This window comes from Carassius gibelio, chromosome B3 (assembly GCF_023724105.1).
Source record: "Carassius gibelio isolate Cgi1373 ecotype wild population from Czech Republic chromosome B3, carGib1.2-hapl.c, whole genome shotgun sequence".
Lineage (NCBI taxonomy): Eukaryota > Metazoa > Chordata > Actinopteri > Cypriniformes > Cyprinidae > Carassius > Carassius gibelio.
In genome coordinates, this window is record NC_068398.1 from 32,509,358 (window position 1) to 32,529,792 (window position 20,435).

At 40.7% G+C, this 20,435-nt stretch overlaps 1 protein-coding gene across 11 annotated transcripts in view; it reads left to right on the top strand.

Moving 5' to 3' along the window:
- Positions 1 to 20,435, top strand: part of LOC127953119 (NACHT, LRR and PYD domains-containing protein 12) — a 179,265-nt gene that overhangs the window by 39,740 nt on the left and 119,090 nt on the right. For 9 of the 11 annotated variants that reach the window (XM_052552047.1, XM_052552045.1, XM_052552042.1 and 6 more), the window contains 3 exons: positions 3,688 to 5,598; positions 8,418 to 8,591; positions 9,026 to 9,199. In XM_052552047.1, the coding sequence (XP_052408007.1) occupies positions 3,688 to 5,598; positions 8,418 to 8,591; positions 9,026 to 9,199 (2,259 nt within the window). The remainder of the gene's footprint in view (positions 1 to 3,687; positions 5,599 to 8,417; positions 8,592 to 9,025; positions 9,200 to 20,435) is intronic. The other 2 variants (XM_052552056.1, XM_052552057.1) reach the window with 1 other exon arrangement.

Here is a 20,435-nt window from a genome sequence, read left to right on the forward strand (position 1 = left end):
ATGCCCCGATCGATTGGTAAAGTGCACCCAAACACCAGACCGGTTGGTTATTGGAGGATTTCTATTTCTGGTCTGTTAAACGCATTGGCTATTTTGCAACGAGCCTTCAGCGCGTACTGAGTGAGCGAGCGCCTGACTGAGTAGCCTAACATAAGCATATAAGTTGGTGTTTTTTTCTTCTTCGGGGGTGTCAGGGGCGTTGCCTGTTACGTCGTTTGGGTTATTGGGCTACCTTGTTGAACGCATATCATTATATTTAAAAAAAATATATTTATTTTCCAAATATAATTAATTAGTCCAACGAACGGTTCAATACGAATACGCATATCGTTACACCCCTAATATATATATTTATATATATATATTTATATATATATATATATATATATATATATATATATATATATATATATATATATATATATATATATATATATATATATAATGGTGGGCATAGATTAATTTTTTTAATCTAGATTAATCTCACTGTAATCTTGGAATTAATCTAGATTAAAATGGCTCATTTGAATTCTGCCGAAGGCATTCAGAATACGTGTGCTACCCAAATAAAATGATGACTAAAAGTAACGTTAAGTCTTTGAGAACGGGTTTCTCAAGCCAGGTGGTGCATTAGACCAGGGGCTCATGTCCTGTTTCCAAAATGCATCACAAGGTGCTTTCTTAAGCGTTTGAGAAAGCTGTAAACTAATTCCACATTGCACAAGGTGCAAACAACCTTACGCCTGTTTCACACATACTCCACACATAGGAGTGGTAGCGAACTGCAAACGCGTCCTGTGTGAAAGCACAATGAGTATGAGTCCGTGCTGCTTCAGCACCACAAACGTAACGCACACGGACTGCATACGCACTGCAGACGGAGTATGTGTCAAACAGGCGTGCGTCCTGTCGAGGTTTCCATTGGGAAGCTTCTTAAAAAAAAAAAATTCCCTGAAATTCCCTGAAGCAAACCCGGCGGCATCTTAGCCGTATCCATGCTAGCACGTCACGTTTGATGTGGTAATTTCACACAGGTTTGATATAGGTATATATATCTTATGTCTGTGAGACATGTTTTCACTGAGTGTCTGTTCATTCTTGTACTCCTATTAAAGACGACAAATAAAAGTAGACCCTTTGCACACAAATAAAAGTAGACCCTTTGCAGTTATGAATTATATATTACTCTTACCTTTATGAGCAAAAATTACGGTGTATCCACTGAAAATATGCGATCACGTTGGCGTCTCCATGTCCTGAAGCATCTCCGCACAAACTATTGGATCTAGTGCACATTTATCTGGGTCTAACGGTTTAAACATCGTTATATAGGCAAGTTTTGATGATTTGAGAAGGCTAAATTGATCAAACATAGACTCACTGTCTGCTGCTGGCTGCTTGGTCATTACTTAAAAAAAAAAAAAAAAAAAGTGGGAAAAAAAATTCACAAAACACTATAACGTAGAAATAATTTAAAAGGGTCACTTGCAGGTCTCAGCAGCACAAAATATGTGCCCAGCATCATCTGATTCTAATATTTTGCTAATTAACAGTGAGTGCTGGTTTCAGACATTATAGTACTGACTCTTATTCTGTCAGAAAGAATGAAAGAGCCGTGCTGAAGGCAGAGCGATTCAACCAATCAGATGAAAGCAGCATTTCAGCGCCGCCCACAAGTGCGAATGAAATATTGAAACCTATAAACCTATGTGTAACGTAATCGTTTTTATAATCAAAACGTACACGGACCAACTCTCTTGTCCATGTTCTCTCACTTGAATCCTCTTGAGTCTTGAGTCTCTTGACCTTCTGTAAGCCCCGCCTTGTTCACGCAGTGATCGGCTCGGAATGCATTTTCAGTGTGCACATTGAAGTTTGCTACATTCATTGCGGGACACTGAATGAAAATGTAATAGTAAGTGTCTTGACTGTGAGTGTAAATGCAATTAAGAAAATAACATTTGAATGATAATTTTGCCACAGTTTTTGCTTGAACATGTTACATATATCATGTATACATATATCATTTCTGTAATACATTTTAATTTTAATTTTGCAACTTATACATTTTTAAAATTAGTATTTATTTTACATATTAAAACTAGTGTATGAAATGGCAAATTACAATTATGTAATTTAATTTTCCTTTTCATTTTGCACCTAACTGTCAGAGTATGTGAGCGGAGTGAAGTGGCAACAATTTCCCCTCCGCGCTCAGAGCATTTAATAATCACTCCGCTCCAGCTCCGCTCCGGGTTCACAATTTCCCGCTCCCGCTCCACTCCGCGCTCAGTGATACCAGAAACACCGCTCCGCCTTCGCTCCGTGGCTAAAGTATTTCAGTATGTTTGAAATGTTATGTTCATAACGTAGCCTATATTAAAATAAAAAATAAAATAACAGGAGAGTTTCAAAGTGGCTTAGGCTATTGTGTGCAAACTTTTTTTTCCTACCACATGCCAAACTAATAACATGGATGTCAGCATTAAAAGGTATAATTACTGTATTCTGCTCTGCAAATTTTGTTTGTGATGAAAATAACTACATTTTTATTTTATCTACAGATCAATGCATTTCTTACAGGTTTCTGCTCATTCAAAATCAGATACAGATGAAGTAACACTGTAAGATTACATTTGTTTGAATGCATTATTGCGAAAGTGATTGCGTGTGAATGTGCTGTAACTGTTTAAATCATGCTTCGACCCGAAAATATTCAGTAAAAGGAACAGACAAGTTCTCCTTGAGAACTAACCTATAACTTCCCGCTCGGCTATTGTCGTCATTGTAACCTTCTGATTTGAGAGATCCATCTGTATCAAGCTATAGTTAAATATGTTTAACGTGAATACTTGCTAAATATGCAGTTATATTACGGGCCGTTGGCATGAATTGTACTCGTGGTGGAGCGGTGGTGGAGCGCTCTTGGAGTGAGTGAAAACCACAACACTCCGACTTTTAAAAAATCCGCTCCTCGCTCCTGTCAAAATCACACCGCTCCACTCCACGCTCCGCTCCCACTCCGCTCCGCTCACATACTCTGCTAACTGTATGTAACTAAATACAGAAAGGCACTATACAATTAAAGTTGAATTACATTTCTAACTGGTATTGAGGGGCCTTTTTGGTGATCCAATCACAAGGGGTCAGTGCTAAAAACAGGTGGAAAAGCAATTTAAAACATTTTGCTATCAGATCACTGAAACCACACATGGAGGTGGTCAAAACACATGTGACCACATCACATTAAAACAATATCCATCCTGAATGTGTCCCTGAGAGCAGTAAAGCACCACCTATTCACCACCAACTCATTTAACATCCTGAATCATAATCACAGATGCTTTCCATAATCTTTTCATTCACCTCTTTTTCCATTCACTCATAATATGACATTATCAGCTTTATGATCATACTTACTTAACAGGGTGCAAAGCCAGGAGAATGAGTTGGAAACAATGTTGTGGGTAAGCACATTTCTGCTCTGCATACATGCAGCTTCTGTGCTCCTTCCACTCTTGTTACACCTAGAGTGTTTTATGCTTCTGTGCTTTTTTCTGACATTTCTTTGTTAGATGTATGTTTACACAGAAATTAATTCACATATGTCACATGGGTTAGATGATTTAATTTCACATTGACAGAATCGTTTAAATATGCAGGTTGTTTGTTTTGGTGTGTTTTCAGTGGTTGGAGAGCTGACCAGATCAGACATGTGTCCTCACAGACCGGCACATCCTCCTGCAATCAGAACCACTACAGTCATCATGACACAGAAACAGATGTGCTGCTCCATCCTCACCAACCACTTCTTTATGATCTGCAGAGAGTCAAAGACCAGCACAAAACCAGCATGAGGAACACGTATGAGAGATTATTTGAGGGATTCAAACTACAAGAGAATCAAACCCTCCTGAACAGGATTTACACACAGCTGTACATCATAGAGGGAGAGAGTGAAGGAGTGAATGAAGAACATGAAGTGCTACAGATGGAGAAAAGTTACAGGACACTCCAAGACACTCCAATCAACTGCAATGACATCTTTAATCCTTTACCTGAACCAGGATATGAGGAGAAGAGAAGAGAGAAAAAAGACACAGTAAAGACTGTTCTTACTAAAGGCATCGCTGGAATTGGAAAAACCGTCTCTGTGCAGAAGTTCATTCTGGACTGGGCCGAGGGAAAAGCCATTCAGGATGTAGATTTCATGTTTGTGCTTCCATTTAGAGAACTGAACTTGATTAAAGATCATCAGTACAGTCTTCACAGACTTCTGCTTGACTTTCATTCTGAACTTAAAGATCTGGACTCAAAGATTTATGATGAATGTAAAGTTGTGTTCATATTTGATGGTCTGGATGAAAGCAGAATTTCACTGATGTTTTCAGACAGTCAGAAAGTTTCTGATGTGACTGAGATTTCATCAGTGGGTCTGTTGATGTCAAACCTCATGAGAGGAGATCTGCTTCCCTCTGCTCTCATCTGGATCACCACCAGACCAGCAGCAGCCAATCAGATCCCCTCCAACTACATCAACCGTGTGACAGAGATTCAGGGATTCAATGACCCTCAGAAGGAGGAATATTTCAGGAAGAGAATCAGTGACAAGCATCAAGCCAACAGAATCATCTCACACATCAAAACAGCAAGAAGCCTCCACATCATGTGTCACATACCCGTCTTCTGCTGGATCTCATCCACTGTGCTTCAAAACATCCTGAAACAAGATCTCAGTGCAGAAATCCCTCAAACTCTGACTGAAATGTACATCTACTTCCTGCTCATTCAAACAAAGATGAGGAACCAGAAGTATGAAGAGAGCGATCCAGAGAAACTCCTGCAGTCCAACAGAGAAGTGATTGTGAAACTTGCTGAACTGGCTTTCAATCAGCTGATGAAGGGCAATGTGATGTTTTATGAGGAGGACCTGAGAGAGAGCGGTATAGACGTCACTGACGCCTCAGTGTATTCTGGGATCTGCACTGAGATCTTTAGAGATGAATCTGTGATTTATCAGAGGAAGGTTTACAGTTTTGTACATCTGAGCTTTCAAGAGTTTTTTGCAGCACTGTATGCGTTTTACCACTATTTACACAAGAACAGTGAGGTTCTGAAAATGTTCCTGAAGGCTTCTCTGGATGTGTTTCTGGAGGGAGCAATGAATAAAGCCTTGGAGAGTAAAAATGGACACCTGGATCTTTTCCTTCGATTTCTTCATGGCATCTCACTGGAGTCCAATCAGAGACTCTTACAGGATGTGCTGATACATACAGAGAACGACCCAGAGATCTTCACGAAAATAATCCAAAACCTCAAACAAGGTCAAAAAGACAATGTCAGTCCGGAAAGATTGATGAATCTGTTACACTGCTTGACTGAGATGAAAGATAATTCTCTTGTTGAAGAAGTGCAGGTGCTTTTAAAGTCTAAAGCAAAAAGTAAAAGTCTTACTCTTGCACAATGTTCAACTTTGGCAAACATGATCCTGATGTCAGAGGAAGTGCTGGATGAGTTAGACCTTAAAAAGTACAATATCAAATCAAAAGAGGGTCGATGGAGACTGCTACCTGCTGTGAGAAACTGCAGAAAAGCCATGTGAGTGTTAAAATTTTATAATAATATGAATATAATTATAGTAGAGCTGTAATCGGGCCTTAAAAGTTAGGCCCGACAGGACCCGAGCCCAACAAGTAAATTTTGACTGACAGCTTTTTAAAAGCCCGAACCCGTTTACAGCCCGACATTATTCAAATGTACGTACGCACATTGCTCTTTTGCCTTTTGTCAAGAATGAGCCATTTATACAAGTTTTAATATAATTTATACATGGTTAGAGACTCGGACTCCCAATCGAAAGGTTGTGAGTTCGAGTCCCGGGCCGGCAGGAATTGTAGGTGGGGGGAGTGCATGTACAGTTCTCTCTCCACCTACAATACCACGACTTAGGTGCCCTTGAGCAAGGCATCGAACCCCCAACTGCTCCCCGGGCGCCGCAGCATAAATGGCTGCCCACTGCTCCGGGTGTGTGCACTTCGGATGGGTTAAATGCAGAGCACAAATTCTGAGTATGGGTCACCATACTTGGCTGAATGTCACGTCACTTTCACTTTCACATCTCAGCACTCTAAATAGCCCTAGGTATAGGCTCATTTAGCACATAAATAGGCCAACGCACCAATAAAAACCAGTCTTTCTTAACAAATTAAATTAAGATAAATTCTAAATTAAGATGGGTATTTGGCAATAATGAAATTAATTAAGATAAAGGCTCTGCCGGATTTGCTTCACCATTGCAGCTGACATTTAATAAAAAAATAATGCCAACACTAGCCTATATAGCCTATTCTGTCTATATTATGCATTTAAGACTCAATTAATATTTAGTTATCATTTGAAAAACCTTTACTCACCAAGATTAGTCTAGGCCTACATGTTTTTGTGGAGGGAAATGATTGAATCCACTGTAGATGTCTTCAGCGCGTTCCTGCGCTCACTGATGGTGCGTCCAGCAATATAACCCACTGGCTCATTATTCTCATTATAAACATGGTCAAGCCTTTTCCACTCCTCAGACTCTGCTTTAGTTGCTGGTGCGACCAAAACGTGATCGCCAGAGGCAAGCCTCCATTTCAACTACTCAGCATACGTTTTTGCATCTTTCTCGCGCTGATCACCTGACCGCTCATTTACCGCGCAAGCCCAAGCCCGACCGAACCCGTCGGGTCCGATCGGGTCCCGTCGTTTTTGGGCAAAGATCTTAAGCTCTAAATTATAGTGGACTATGAAGAAAACACTTATTGATAAAAGTGAAATGATAATATTCAACTAATAAGGCTTTTTCCACAATTAAGTTATGTATAAATATATAAATGTATGTAATGTTAATAAAATTTTACTTTTAAGCAGGGCTGGTAAGCGATTAATTTTTTTATCTAATTACATGATGTGGCGATTAATTAATGTAATTGATCATAAATTATTCGCACATCAAACTTGGCTGAGAAATTACTCCCAAAAGATAAAGTCATTGTTGTGTAAAGCATCAAACAGAGATTACAAAAAGTAGCAATATTTTGTTTGATAAAATGTATTACATATACTCTTTTGGACCATGAGGGTGAGTAATTGACACAATTGTCAATTTTGGGTGGGGGAACTAATTTAATTAATTAATTTTATTATTATTACAATGGAAAATTAAATTATTTATTTAATAAAATGATACTCTAAATAATAAACTAAAACTGTCAGTAGGTGGTGGTAAATGTCTTAATGACCAAGTAATTTATTCATTCGTTTGATTTGTTCAAATGGCTGATTCTTTCAGGAGTGAAGTAAATTTTTCTTTATGAATGGTCCATTAAATCATATAGGCTTATTCAACTTGAAGCAGATCATCACCATCAGACCGATCGGTGTGGATAACAAGGTACCGCAAGAGCTATAGAGAGCAGACAGCTCCTTATGCTTTTGAATCACTCTCGCAGACTCTCTCTGTACAGCGCCGCTTCAAATCCAACACACTTATGGCCAATGGTTCAACACAACAAATGGTTCACCCATTTAGTTCAAAACGTTCACTAAAGCCCTATTCACACGGGATTAGTATTACCTGGTGACCTCCAGTCATTTGTAATAATTGTGGAGGTTTTTTGTGATTTTAATCCCGTGCGAATCGGCCATGTCTGTAATTTGTAAAGTAAAAATTTCCCCGCAAATGACCTACCATATTTCACCAAACACCGAGGTCCTGTGATAATATTAGTCCCGTGCGAATCGGCATCTCTGTGATTTGGCCAGTTTTTGGCAGGTCGTATATCATTTTTCAAGGTTTTTGTTTCTTGTGCGCCTTTTTATCCATCTTTCGAGAAGAAAGGAACTGCGTTGTAGTGTTTGATAGTATTTTGGGTGCTGTCATATCACTACACATTACAATTTGCAGAAAGTGAAAGCTGAAAAGGTTTTGAGGTTAATGTATTACAAATAAATCGAGCATAAAGGTTGAGATATTATTTTAACCTGGCGAAATGTAAATGACACAGCGCACGAGACTATATTAGTTTCTTTTTTTAAAATCCATCTAACCGGACTGTATAACGGGACTCTGAAAGCCTTGACATCTGGGAGATAAGTCAGTAAATTCGAGTAAAATCACAGGCTTCGCTTATCCCGTGCGAATCCACCACACGAAATTCAGATGTAGGGGGGTAATTTCAAAATCATACAAGGTCCCAAGATAATACTGATCCCATGCGAATAGGGCTTAAGAAATGAAATGTCGCTGTGCGTTCCTCGGAGACAGAGACGAACAGTTCCACTATGTCTTAATATGTTCATTGGCAAAATTGTACACAGTTTAATTTTGTAAGTATACAGTGTGTATGTAATGGATTGATTCTCATGATCCTGTTCAGATTGGCAGGCTGTCATCTCTCTGATCAGCACTGTGAAGTCATGGCTTCAGCTCTACAGTCATCAAACTCTTCTCTGAGAGAGCTGGACCTGAGTCACAATGACCTGCAAGATTCAGGACTGAAGCATCTCTGTGCTGGACTGAAGAGTCCAAACTGTCAACTCAACATAATGAGGTGTGACTTTCACAATGATTAATAAATATGTTAGTAATAATGTGTGAGTAAATACGATATATATATATATATATATATATATATATATATATATATATATATATATATATATATATATATATTATACTTTCAGGTTCGTTTTGGTTTTATCCTGCACTTTTATAAGTGCACTTTCACCTGTAATAAGTAACTCTAATCATTAATGCTTTATCTATACAGTTATTTAATGAAAATATAATGATAATTTAGCCATTATCAATGATCCATCATTAGTAAATCCATATTTAATGTTGCCATTAACTTTATACAAGATAACTGTGAACATCACAATGGGATGCAGACACTTTCTTCTCAAAAACATGAGACAATGTACAGTTTAATTTTGTATGTATACAGTGTGTATGTAATGGATTGATTTTCATGATCCTGTTTAGATTGGCAGGCTGTCATCTCTCTGATCAGCACTGTGAAGTCATAGCTTCAGCTCTACAGTCATCAAACTCTTCTCTGAGAGAGCTGGACCTGAGTCACAATGACCTGCAAGATTCAGGATTGAAGCAGCTCTGTGCTGGACTGAAGATCCCAAACTGTCAACTCAACATACTGAGGTGCTTAAGTCTTCTGTGTGCAATGCTGTACTACACAGGCATTAGTAATCAAACACAGAGATCATAGTAACAGACCAAACTAATAGAGTGCAAATCGCCGACTCCAGTGGTTCCCAAACTGAGGGATAGTGTACAGTCAGCAGATTATTTTGCCAAAAAAACCTCTGCAGGGTGAAAGACTACACTGCATAACTATCACACTTATCATGCGGCCACTTGCCTGTTAAGTAAATAATTGAATGCAAATATTAATTTGACATAATTTAATTACCTCAACATGAATCGCTGTACCCGCTTGTGCTCAATATTGTCCGTCTGCAATACCAGAGGCCGCAATTTCAGGGAAACAGTTGAAGGACCACATTTCTAGGACCCTAGTTTTTTGTGACAGCGCCACCGACCGAGTCTGAGAACCGCAATCCCAGGAACGCTTTGGAGGACCAAAAAAGTGCCACCAACACCTAGTTTTAACTACTTTTAGAGGTTTTTAATGGTTTATTTCACCAAAATACTTCTTTCTTTACTGTAATTAAATCTGGTTCCAAAGAATGTTGAGTATTTATTGGGTCCTAGTATGATAATATGATAACTCAAGTAAAATAAACTCTGACTCCTAAGAGAGAGGAAGAGAGAAGTGAATGAAATAAGAAACATTTAGTTGAACATGTTTTACTCTCTAATTTTAAATATTTAAAAGATCTTAGTGACCACAGAGCGCACACACATATACAATACAAAAATAATTATATAAATCTTCAATTATATAAATACTGTTATTGCATACTGTTCAAAGATTTGGAAAAGGTTTATTTTTATGTTGTGGGAACAAAGGTTCTTGAAAAAAATGTCAATAAAGCCCATTTGAACTGAGAAAAAAAGAATAGAGATGAAAGAAATCTGAATAGAAATAAATTATTGACATGACTTTTCCTGACCTTTAAATATTTAAAGCACACATTGTGATGTATGCAGCGCCACTACCTACCTCTTGGATTCTCTCCCCTCTTTTCTCAATTGTTTGTCTATCACTCTATTAAATTCTTCAACTTCACTGAAACAGTAAATGGAGAACATAATCACTGCTGGGTTAACAGTAATATTGTTAACACTCAAAGGATAGATTGGACATTGTGTAAAAACAAAGGCCACTTTACCATACGCATTAAAATCCCAGTCATTTCCACAGATCTTGCGTGACAAGCCCTATAATCAACAAAAGGTAATATTAGTGATACATGAAACATCAGCTGCTGTCCTCTTTATCACATGTCTAGTATATGAAATACAGATTACTGGCAATCATATTTTATTGAAATATTTAATTATGCAATATATTATTCACCACGATATCATGCCCAGTCTTCTCAGTCCAGCTACCAGGATCAATTTTCTGAGCAAGATCTCTACACAATAATAATAATAATAATAATAAAAAAAATATATATATATATATATATATATATATATATACAAATAATTTAAAACAGATAGATAAGACAACCAGTGAGACATTAGGCTTTACGGGCTATAGGAATGTAGCCACAACATGACACAATCTACATGTGGTATTTTAACAGTCAATTATTATGATGGCTTCTCTGTAATGTTTGACTATTAAAATGTAAATGAAATGAAATTAAAATTTATGCATTTAGCAGACACTTTAAAGCAACTTATAGTGCATTCAGGCTAACATTTTTACCTAACATGTGTTCCCTGGGAATCGAACCCACAACCTTGCACTGCTAACACAATGCGTCACCTCTTGAGCCACAGGAACACTGTCTCAATATGTCTCAATCGACAATATAAAACCATGTCAAAAAAAGAGATGTACTCATAACATGTATTGTGGGGTAATGTTAAACAGGCTGACTGTGAGCACATGACAGTTAAAACATTTAGATTATTTTAACATAACATAACATAACAACATAACGTTGTGCTTGTATCAATAACAGACCACTAGATGACGCAATTGAATCAGTTATATCGAGTTAGATAACTCGGTTTGCTCAAAAATATCAAGCAGAACAACCGTTTACAACATTAATAATAAACAGAAATTATTACTGAGCAGCAACTCAGGATATTAGAATGATTTCTGAAGATCACGATACATTGAAGACTGGAAGAATGATGCTGATAATTCAGCTTTGGTCACACGAATACAGCAGCCTATATGTTAAAACATTCAACTTAATTATTTAAACTAACAATATTTCACAATATTCCAATGTTTACTATATTTTTTAATAAATAAATGTAGCCTTGGTGAGCATAAGGGACTTTCCAAAAAAAAAAAAAATAATTAATTTAATTCCTAAAGGCTTACCTCATGTTGGACTTTTGCACTTTTTTGAGAAAAACAATGGCACAATAAAAAAAGACTATGTCCAATCCCTCACTTTGTCTAGTTATATAAGGTTAAAATATTTTTAGTGTAATTTTCTTTCTTATATTGCAATATAATATGGATATCAGTGTATATGAATTTTAGCTCGTATAGCCCACCCCTAGGGCTGGGCAATTTAATTATCCTCGATAAAAACGATATGAAGAGTTCGATAAATGTAAAATATAATGTTTATACACCAAAAGCGGAATGCGCCACACGTTCCGTTAATCTGCTCACAGTTCAAACTGCTGATCACAGTTCAAACTGTTGCGTGGCACGAGCTCACTAGAGCAGATGTTTGTTTACTCGGCCACGTGAGCATTAAGTATTAATACTGAATGTTTTTAGGCTACTGTTTTTCATACAAATAGGCTTCCTAAAAACCATAGTTATATTTTTACCATGGTATCGAGGGGCTATATGTGGGGTTTTAGTTGTGTTTATCATGATTTAATGACTGATTTATGTATGCTACTATGGGAGAAAAAGGCTTAAACTCTGCGCCCTCATGTGGGTCCAGTATTGCATCATCATAATTATTTAAAAAAATCTATAAGTTGTGGAGTGTCACAAACACAGCCTCTGTGGCTCTCTCCGATCACCACCAGAGGGAACCGTCACCTGAGTATTAACCTCCTTCAAACTACATTTCCCATACACCCCGTACCTGGGGCTGATTACCTGCACAGGTGTCGCTCATTTTCATCCCCTATTTAAGGAACTCACCCTGTTCACTCAAACGCGAAGTCTTGTTTTGCCCATGCAGACATTACCGAGCGTTTTCCCACTGTTGGATCTTCCGTGTATGACCTGGACTGTTCATTGGACTCTGATTCTCTGCCGCCTGCCTTATCGACCTCTGCCTTGTTCTCTCGCCTCTGCCTGCCAGCCGCCAGCCCTGATTCTATGCTCTGTCAAGGTTTATGATTGTGATCTGTCTCCATTGTATCTAACGCCCCTGATTGACCTGTTTCTGTTTACTCTGTGGATTATTGAAATAAAGCTGCTTATGGATCATAACGTCTCCGACTCAGCGTTACAGAAGACTTCGCCAGATATTGATCCAGCGGCTTTCTTCCAGATCACGGCAGAAGTATCCGCTCAAGCCGCGGCGCTGACAGCACATCAGCAGCAGCTGAATCGACTCACCTCTCTCACCGAAGAGATGATCCGAACCCTCCAAGCACTCCGCCTGCAAGCCCCGGAGGGAAACATTCCAGCCGCACTTCAACCTCAGCAAATGGCCGCCGCCGTAGTCACACCTCCCGCTTCAATAAGCCCGCGCTTGGCGTTCCCAGAGAAGTTCGATGGCTCACCAGCCAGATGCAAAGGGTTCCTATTACAATGTTCTATGTTCGTTAACCAGCAGCCCTCGCTATATCCCACGGAGGACAGCCGAATCTCGTTTGTATGTTCTTTGCTCACGGGGAGAGCACTAGAGTGGGCCACAGCTATCTGGAACGGTGATCGATCACTTTTCACCACCTATTCAGCATTTCTACTCCGATTCAGAGAGGTTTTCGACCACCCCGCGGGAGGAAAAGAGGTTGGGGAACAGCTTATCGCACTCCGTCAAGGAGGAAGATCGGCCGCAGATTATGCCCTCTCATTCCGCACCCTAGCTGCACAAACTGGCTGGCCAGACGACCCGTTACGCCTGCACTTCAGGAGGGGACTGGATGCTGAGCTGCAGACCGAACTAGCCTGCCGAGACGAAGGCAAGACCCTCGAACAACTCATCGATCTGTCCATCAAGATAGACAATCTGATTCGGGCACGTCGGTCACGTTACCGCACCTCATCATTCACCCTGGTCAACAATTCAAATCCGGACCCAGAACCCATTCAAATCGGAGTTACCCGATTAAGCGAGGAGGAAAGGTCACGCAGGCGACAACACAACCTGTGTTTATACTGTGGCTTGGCTGGACATCTACGGACTTTATGCCCCACTCGACCGTCGCTACATCCAGCTGCGGTGAGTTATTCCTCTAACTCCCCTTCTATGTTAGAAATACCAGTCAGGGTATATATTAAGGGAGTGAACATCGAGGTGAGGGCTTTGATTGATTCTGGAGCTGCGGGAAATTTTATTGATACCACTTTCATGGAGACTCATAACATCCCTTGTATCCCGTGTACATCTCACTTGGCAGTGGCAGCCCTAGATGGACGACCGCTGGGCACCGGCCGCATCCAAACCATCACTGAGGAGTTAGAACTCACCGTCGGGGCTCTCCATTCTGAAAAGATCCACCTCTACAGCTTCCAATCTCCTCATAACCCCATCATCTTGGGACTGCCCTGGCTGGAAAAACACAATCCAATCATCACCTGGTCCACGAAACAGATATCACAATGGTCAGAGTATTGCAAAAAACATTGTCTCCAATCCTGCACCCGACCCACGATCACTCATACTTCCCCATCGGCCTCTCCACTGCCTCCAGAGTATGACGATCTCAGGGAGGCTTTCAGTAAAACCAAAGCTGCGCAGCTACCTCCTCATCGACCTGGCGATTGCGCCATTGAACTGATACCAGGCGCTCAACCACCTAAGGGCCGAGTATTTCCGTTATCTCAACCCGAAGCCACAGCCATGAAGGAATATATCGAGGAGGAATTAGCCAAGGGATTCATCCGACCTTCCACTTCACCAGCTTCTGCAGGATTCTTCTTCGTGAAAAAGAAGGACGGAGGCCTCCGCCCTTGTATAGATTACCGTGGCCTCAACGACGTTACGGTGAAGTACCGATATCCCTTGCCACTCGTCCCGGCGGCTCTAGAACAACTACGCCGAGCAAAGTACTTCACGAAGTTGGACCTCCGAAGCGCCTATAATCTGATCCGAATTCGAGAAGGGGATGAGTGGAAGACGGCCTTTTCAACCACCACTGGGCACTACGAATACCGGGTCATGCCGTTCGGCCTTTCCAACAGTCCTTCCGTGTTTCAAGCCTTTGTGAATGACATATTCAGGGATATGTTGAATCGTTGGGTCATAGTCTACATAGACGATATCCTCATCTACTCCGTATACTCCGTATAAACGTATACAGAACATGTTAAACAGGTCAAAGCCGTCCTCCAACGCCTAATCCAGCACCAACTATATGCTAAACTGGAGAAATGTGAGTTCCACAAGCAGACGATCTCCTTCCTGGGTTATGTAATCAGCGCTGGAGGAGTAGCCATGGAGGAGGGGAAGGTTCGCGCTGTAGTCGATTGGCCCCTACCCCAGACTCTCAAGGAACTACAACGCTTTCTGGGGTTCGCTAACTTCTATAGAAGGTTCATCCGCGACTTCAGCTCCATCGCAGCACCTATGACTTCGATGGTTAAAAAGGGCTCTCAACGTCTCCACTGGGCCTCCGCCGCCCTCAACGCCTTCCAGGCCCTCAAGGATAGATTCACCACAGCACCCATCTTACATCATCCTGACCCAGAGCAGGAATTCATTGTGGAAGTCGACGCTTCAAGTTCGGGTCTCGGGGCTGTACTCTCACAACGTCAGGGAGATCCACCTAAATTATACCCATGTGCCTTTTATTCTCGAAAACTAAACGCAGCCGAGAGGAATTATGATGTTGGAGATCGCGAGCTCCTGGCTATGAAAGCAGCTTTCGAGGAATGGAGGCACTGGCTAGAGGGGGCGAAACACACTTTCACAGTCCTTACGGATCACCGCAACCTAGAATACCTCCGGTCTGCCAAACGCTTGAATCACCGACAAGCCAGGTGGTCACTCTTCTTCACAAGATTTAATTTTCAAGTCACTTATCGTCCGGGTTCCCAGAACACCAAAGCAGATGCACTCTCTCGTCTCTACGAATACAACAACCAAACTCCAGACCACGAACCCATCATTCCTTCCACGATCATTCTTGGACCCATCCAGTGGGACATTATGACAGAGATCATTGAGGCCCAACGCATCGAACCTCCACCTCCTGAGACTCCCCAGAACCGCACATTCGTCCCTCAAACACTGAGACAACGAGTACTACACCAGGTCCACTCTACCCCAAGCTCAGGACACCCGGGTATAACCGCCACCATCCAGCTCCTATCTAACCGCTTCTGGTGGTCCTCAATGCAAACTGACACCATCAATTTCATTAGAAACTGTATCACTTGCAACACCAACAAATCCTCCCGTCAATTACCCGCTGGCCTTCTTCAACCATTACCCATTCCTCAACGTCCTTGGTCCCACATAGCCATCGACTTCGTGACTGATCTGCCTCTCTCACAGGGTAAAACCACAATCCTATCCGTGATCGACCGCTTCTCCAAAGCCTGCCGCTTCATCCCATTACCCAAACTCCCAACAGCCTTCGAAACAGCAGAGGCACTGTGTGAGAATGTGTTCCGGTTCTATGGCCTTCCGGAGGACATTGTCTCCGATAGGGGTCCCCAATTTACCTCCCGAGTATGGTCGGCATTCTGCCAACAGTTGGGCATCAATGTCAGTCTCACCTCAGGTTACCACCCACAATCCAACGGACAGGTCGAACGTCTGAACCAAGAACTCTCCCGTTTCCTCCGATCCTACTGCAACCAAAATCAAAATGATTGGAGCCGATTCCTGCTCTGGGCCGAGTACGCACAAAATTCCCTTCAAAAACCTTCCACCGGCATGACTCCCTTCCAGTGCATCCTAGGATTCCAACCTCCTCTCTTCCCATGGTCTGGCGAACCATCCGAATTACCCGCAGTGGATGCTTGGCTGAGACGCTGTGAGGAGACCTGGAACAGCGCTCATGTTCACCTTCTCCGAGCAGTTCGTCGGACCAGAGATCAGGCCAACCGACACCGCAGAGCTCATCCGGATTACCAGCCCGGACAATGGGTCTGGCTATCCACACGGGATCTTCGCCTCAGGCTACCATCTAAGAAACTTAGTCCCAGGTACGTGGGTCCTTTCAAAATCCTCCGTCAAATCACCCCAGTATCATTTAGACTGTCTCTCCCATCTCATTACCGTATCTCACCCACTTTTCATGTCTCCTTGCTCAAGCCCGCTGGTGGATCGAGAGGATCGGAGAACCTAGAGGAGGCTGGTGACCAGAGAGCGCCTCCCCTCATCATCGATGGCCAGGAGGCCTATCAGGTACACGAAATCCTGAATTCACGTCGCCGGGGTCGAGTCCTACAGTATCTGGTTGATTGGGAGGGGTACGGTCCGGAGGAAAGGTCCTGGGTCAATGCTGATGACATACTGGATCCCACTCTTATCACGGACTTCCATCGAGATCATCCCGACAGACCCGCTCCTAGACCCCGAGGAAGACCCCGGCGACGATCACCTCATCGCGTCAGGAGCCGCTCGCAGGGGGAGGGCTCTGTCACAAACACAGCCTCTGTGGCTCTCTCCGATCACCACCAGAGGGAACCGTCACCTGAGTATTAACCTCCTTCAAACTACATTTCCCATACACCCCGTACCTGGGGCTGATTACCTGCACAGGTGTCGCTCATCTTCATCCCCTATTTAAGGAACTCACCCTGTTCACTCAAACGCGAAGTCTTGTTTTGCCCATGCAGACATTACCGAGCGTTTTCCCACTGTTGGATCTTCCGTGTATGACCTGGACTGTTCATTGGACTCTGATTCTCTGCCGCCTGCCTTATCGACCTCTGCCTTGTTCTCTCGCCTCTGCCTGCCAGCCGCCAGCCCTGATTCTATGCTCTGTCAAGGTTTATGATTGTGATCTGTCTCCATTGTATCTAACGCCCCTGATTGACCTGTTTCTGTTTACTCTGTGGATTATTGAAATAAAGCTGCTTATGGATCATAACGTCTCTGACTCAGCGTTACATGGAGCACAAAACTAGACATATATGGTATATTTTAAAAGCTTAGAACCTCAGCTTTCATAACAACTCCATCACTTTTGCATTTATGGCATATGAAAGAACATGATAAGGTCTGAATTCAATTTTTACAGATGTTACTGTTTTTGACAATGAACAAAAAAATGACCTCTGTATCCTAAATGAAGCTACTATCAAATGTGCATTTCTAAGAGACAAAAAATTATATTATTATTAATATTATCAAGCAACCCAAACTTGATTCTTGATTTAGATTTTTATTTTGTTAAGGAAAATTAATGTTCTGGTTTCTACAACTTTCACTTTGGAGCAAAAATCTTGCTTTAAACTTGAAAGACATTTATTGTGATAATTATCGATATAGACTGATATGAAAAACATTATCATATCATAATATGTAAAATATAAATTAATATAAAAATATCGCCCAGACCTACTTAAGTTGGAGGTTTCAGTTGTGTTAGTCTGTTAGAATGTCAGTCTAATGTTCTATTAACTTCTATGTATTGACAAAAGATGCAAAGACCAAGGAACTTGATCGGTAAATGAGGCTGTCACTCAATTAATCAATCAATAAAATGTAATTATAGAGCACATATAAAGAGTTCTGTACAACAAATAAAAAACAACAATGAATTAAAAGGGAACAAGATAAAATTAAAGCTGCAAGCAGCAATGAACGGGCCCTCGCACCCAGGCTCACCGCCTGAGTTACAACAACTTCTCTTGCTGTGGGGAGACATGGACACGCCCTTTAACGAAACCTCAAGATCTTCACAATTTAACATCGCAAAGGCCTTTAGATTTAACTGACCAAGTTTGGTGTTGATCTGAATACATCTCTAGGAGGAGTTTGTTAAAGTACAACCCCTGAAAATGGCAAAAACAACACCAATTTTGCAGAGAAAATTCCAAATAACCGACTTCCTGTTGGGATTCTGATTTCGTACCAGGAGACTTTTTTGTAGGTATTGGTGTGTTACATGTGTGTACTGATTTTTGTACATGTACGTGAAACATAGCTCAAGGCGTACTCCGTTGAATGTGTATAGGTGGCGCTATCGAGTCATTTTGACACACACAATTGAATATTGGCCTTCAGATCTGTTCAGGCCAGGACTCTTATCAAACATGTGAAGTTTGTGGAAGATCGGACATTAAATGCCTGAGTTACAACAAGTTTTATTCCCATGGCGAGACTTTGAACTTTGTCACGGCGCCATGGACATGCCCCTAAACGAAAAGTCAAGATCTTCACAAATGAACATCTCACAGGCCTTTAGATTAGACTGACCATAAAAAGACATTGATGACAAAAAATGTCTAGGAGTAGTCTGTCGAAGCGTAAAATATGTCACTTCCTGTTGCCTATAGGTGGCGCTATGACTATAACTGAATATGGAAATGTAAATATGTTCAGGGCAGGAGTCTTATTAAACATGTGAAGTTTTGGGCAAATTGGACATTGTATGTCTGAGTTATAGGAACTTCATTTTTCATGGCGAATCATCGAAATTCACCAAACCGCCACGGACACGCCCTTCAACGAAAACTCAAAATCTTCGCAATTTAACATCGCAAAGGCCTTTAGATTAGGCATACCAAATTTGGTGTTGATCTGAATGAATCCCTAGGAAGAGTTCGTTAAAATACAACGCATGGAAATGACAAAAATGACACAAAATTTGCTCATAAAATTAAAAATAACCAACTTCCTGTTGGGTTTCGGATTTTGCTCCAAGAGACTTTTTTGTAGATATTGGAGAGTTACATGTGTATACCGGTTTTCATACATGTACGTGAAACGTAGCTCGAGGCGCACACCGTTGAATGTGTATAGGTGGCGCTGTTGAGCCATTTTGCCACACCCACTTCTGAAACCCATATCAGGCGTAAATTTTCGCCAGTTCTGAGGAGTGTGCAAAGTTTCATGACTTTTCGAGCATGTTTAGGCTCTCAAAAATGCGATTCATTTTGGAGAAGAAGTATAAATATAGCTGCAAGCAGCGATGGTGGGCTCAAGCCACCAATGCCATCGCCACCCCGGTGGCATCAGGTAAAGTGTGCCCAGCGGGCACATGCATTCACAATATCCCTCTGGCAGTGAGGTTTTAAAGGATATGGCAGTTAAAGGGTTAATCCGAATCATCTAGACTTTAAAATCACATTCACAGAACAATATATATATATATATATATATATATATATATATATATATATATATATATATATAACTTTAGTAACACTTTACAATAAGATTCCATTTATAAACATTATGTTAACATGAACAATATTTATATAGCATTCATTCATGTCAGTTAATAATCCAAACTTAAACATTAAAACATTGTTTTATTGTGATTTTTTCCAAGCACATTTTACCAATTCCAAACCATATCAATCTTAATAACTACCATTATTTTTTATTTAATCATTTATGATTGCTATACAATAATCCAGGAAAGCTGGAAGAGAAAAACTCCTTATATTCATGTGTGCAGAATTATTAGGCATGTTTTCTTTTACAGATGAAATGCGCTAAAAAAGAGTTTTAACTCAAACTGTAAAGTCGAAAATTATGAAATACCCATGATAAATATCAAACACAAATGCAATACAGAAATGGATAAGTTAAGACTTGACCATTATAAAAAAAAATGCTGACTGGGTCATGAGGTCAGAAAAGAAGAAGAAAAAAACAGGTCAAGAAGAACTGACAAAAATAATTGCAAAATAATTAGGAATTAATGTGAAGATTAATTTTTAGTCAATTCTGCAAGACAGACTTTCAGGAAAGGAGGTGGAATAAAAATGAGCTCCTAAATCTTAATCCCGGATTCTGGAAGATATATTCCTCAAACCATCGAACAAGAGGAGGTGGTGCTGGTCCTTCACGAGTCACTCTAATCTGTTCATAAAGCCTATATATAAAGTCTTAATATATAGTATTTCACAATACTTCATGGTATTCTAATTAAATAATTTTTTGGAATCTTAGAT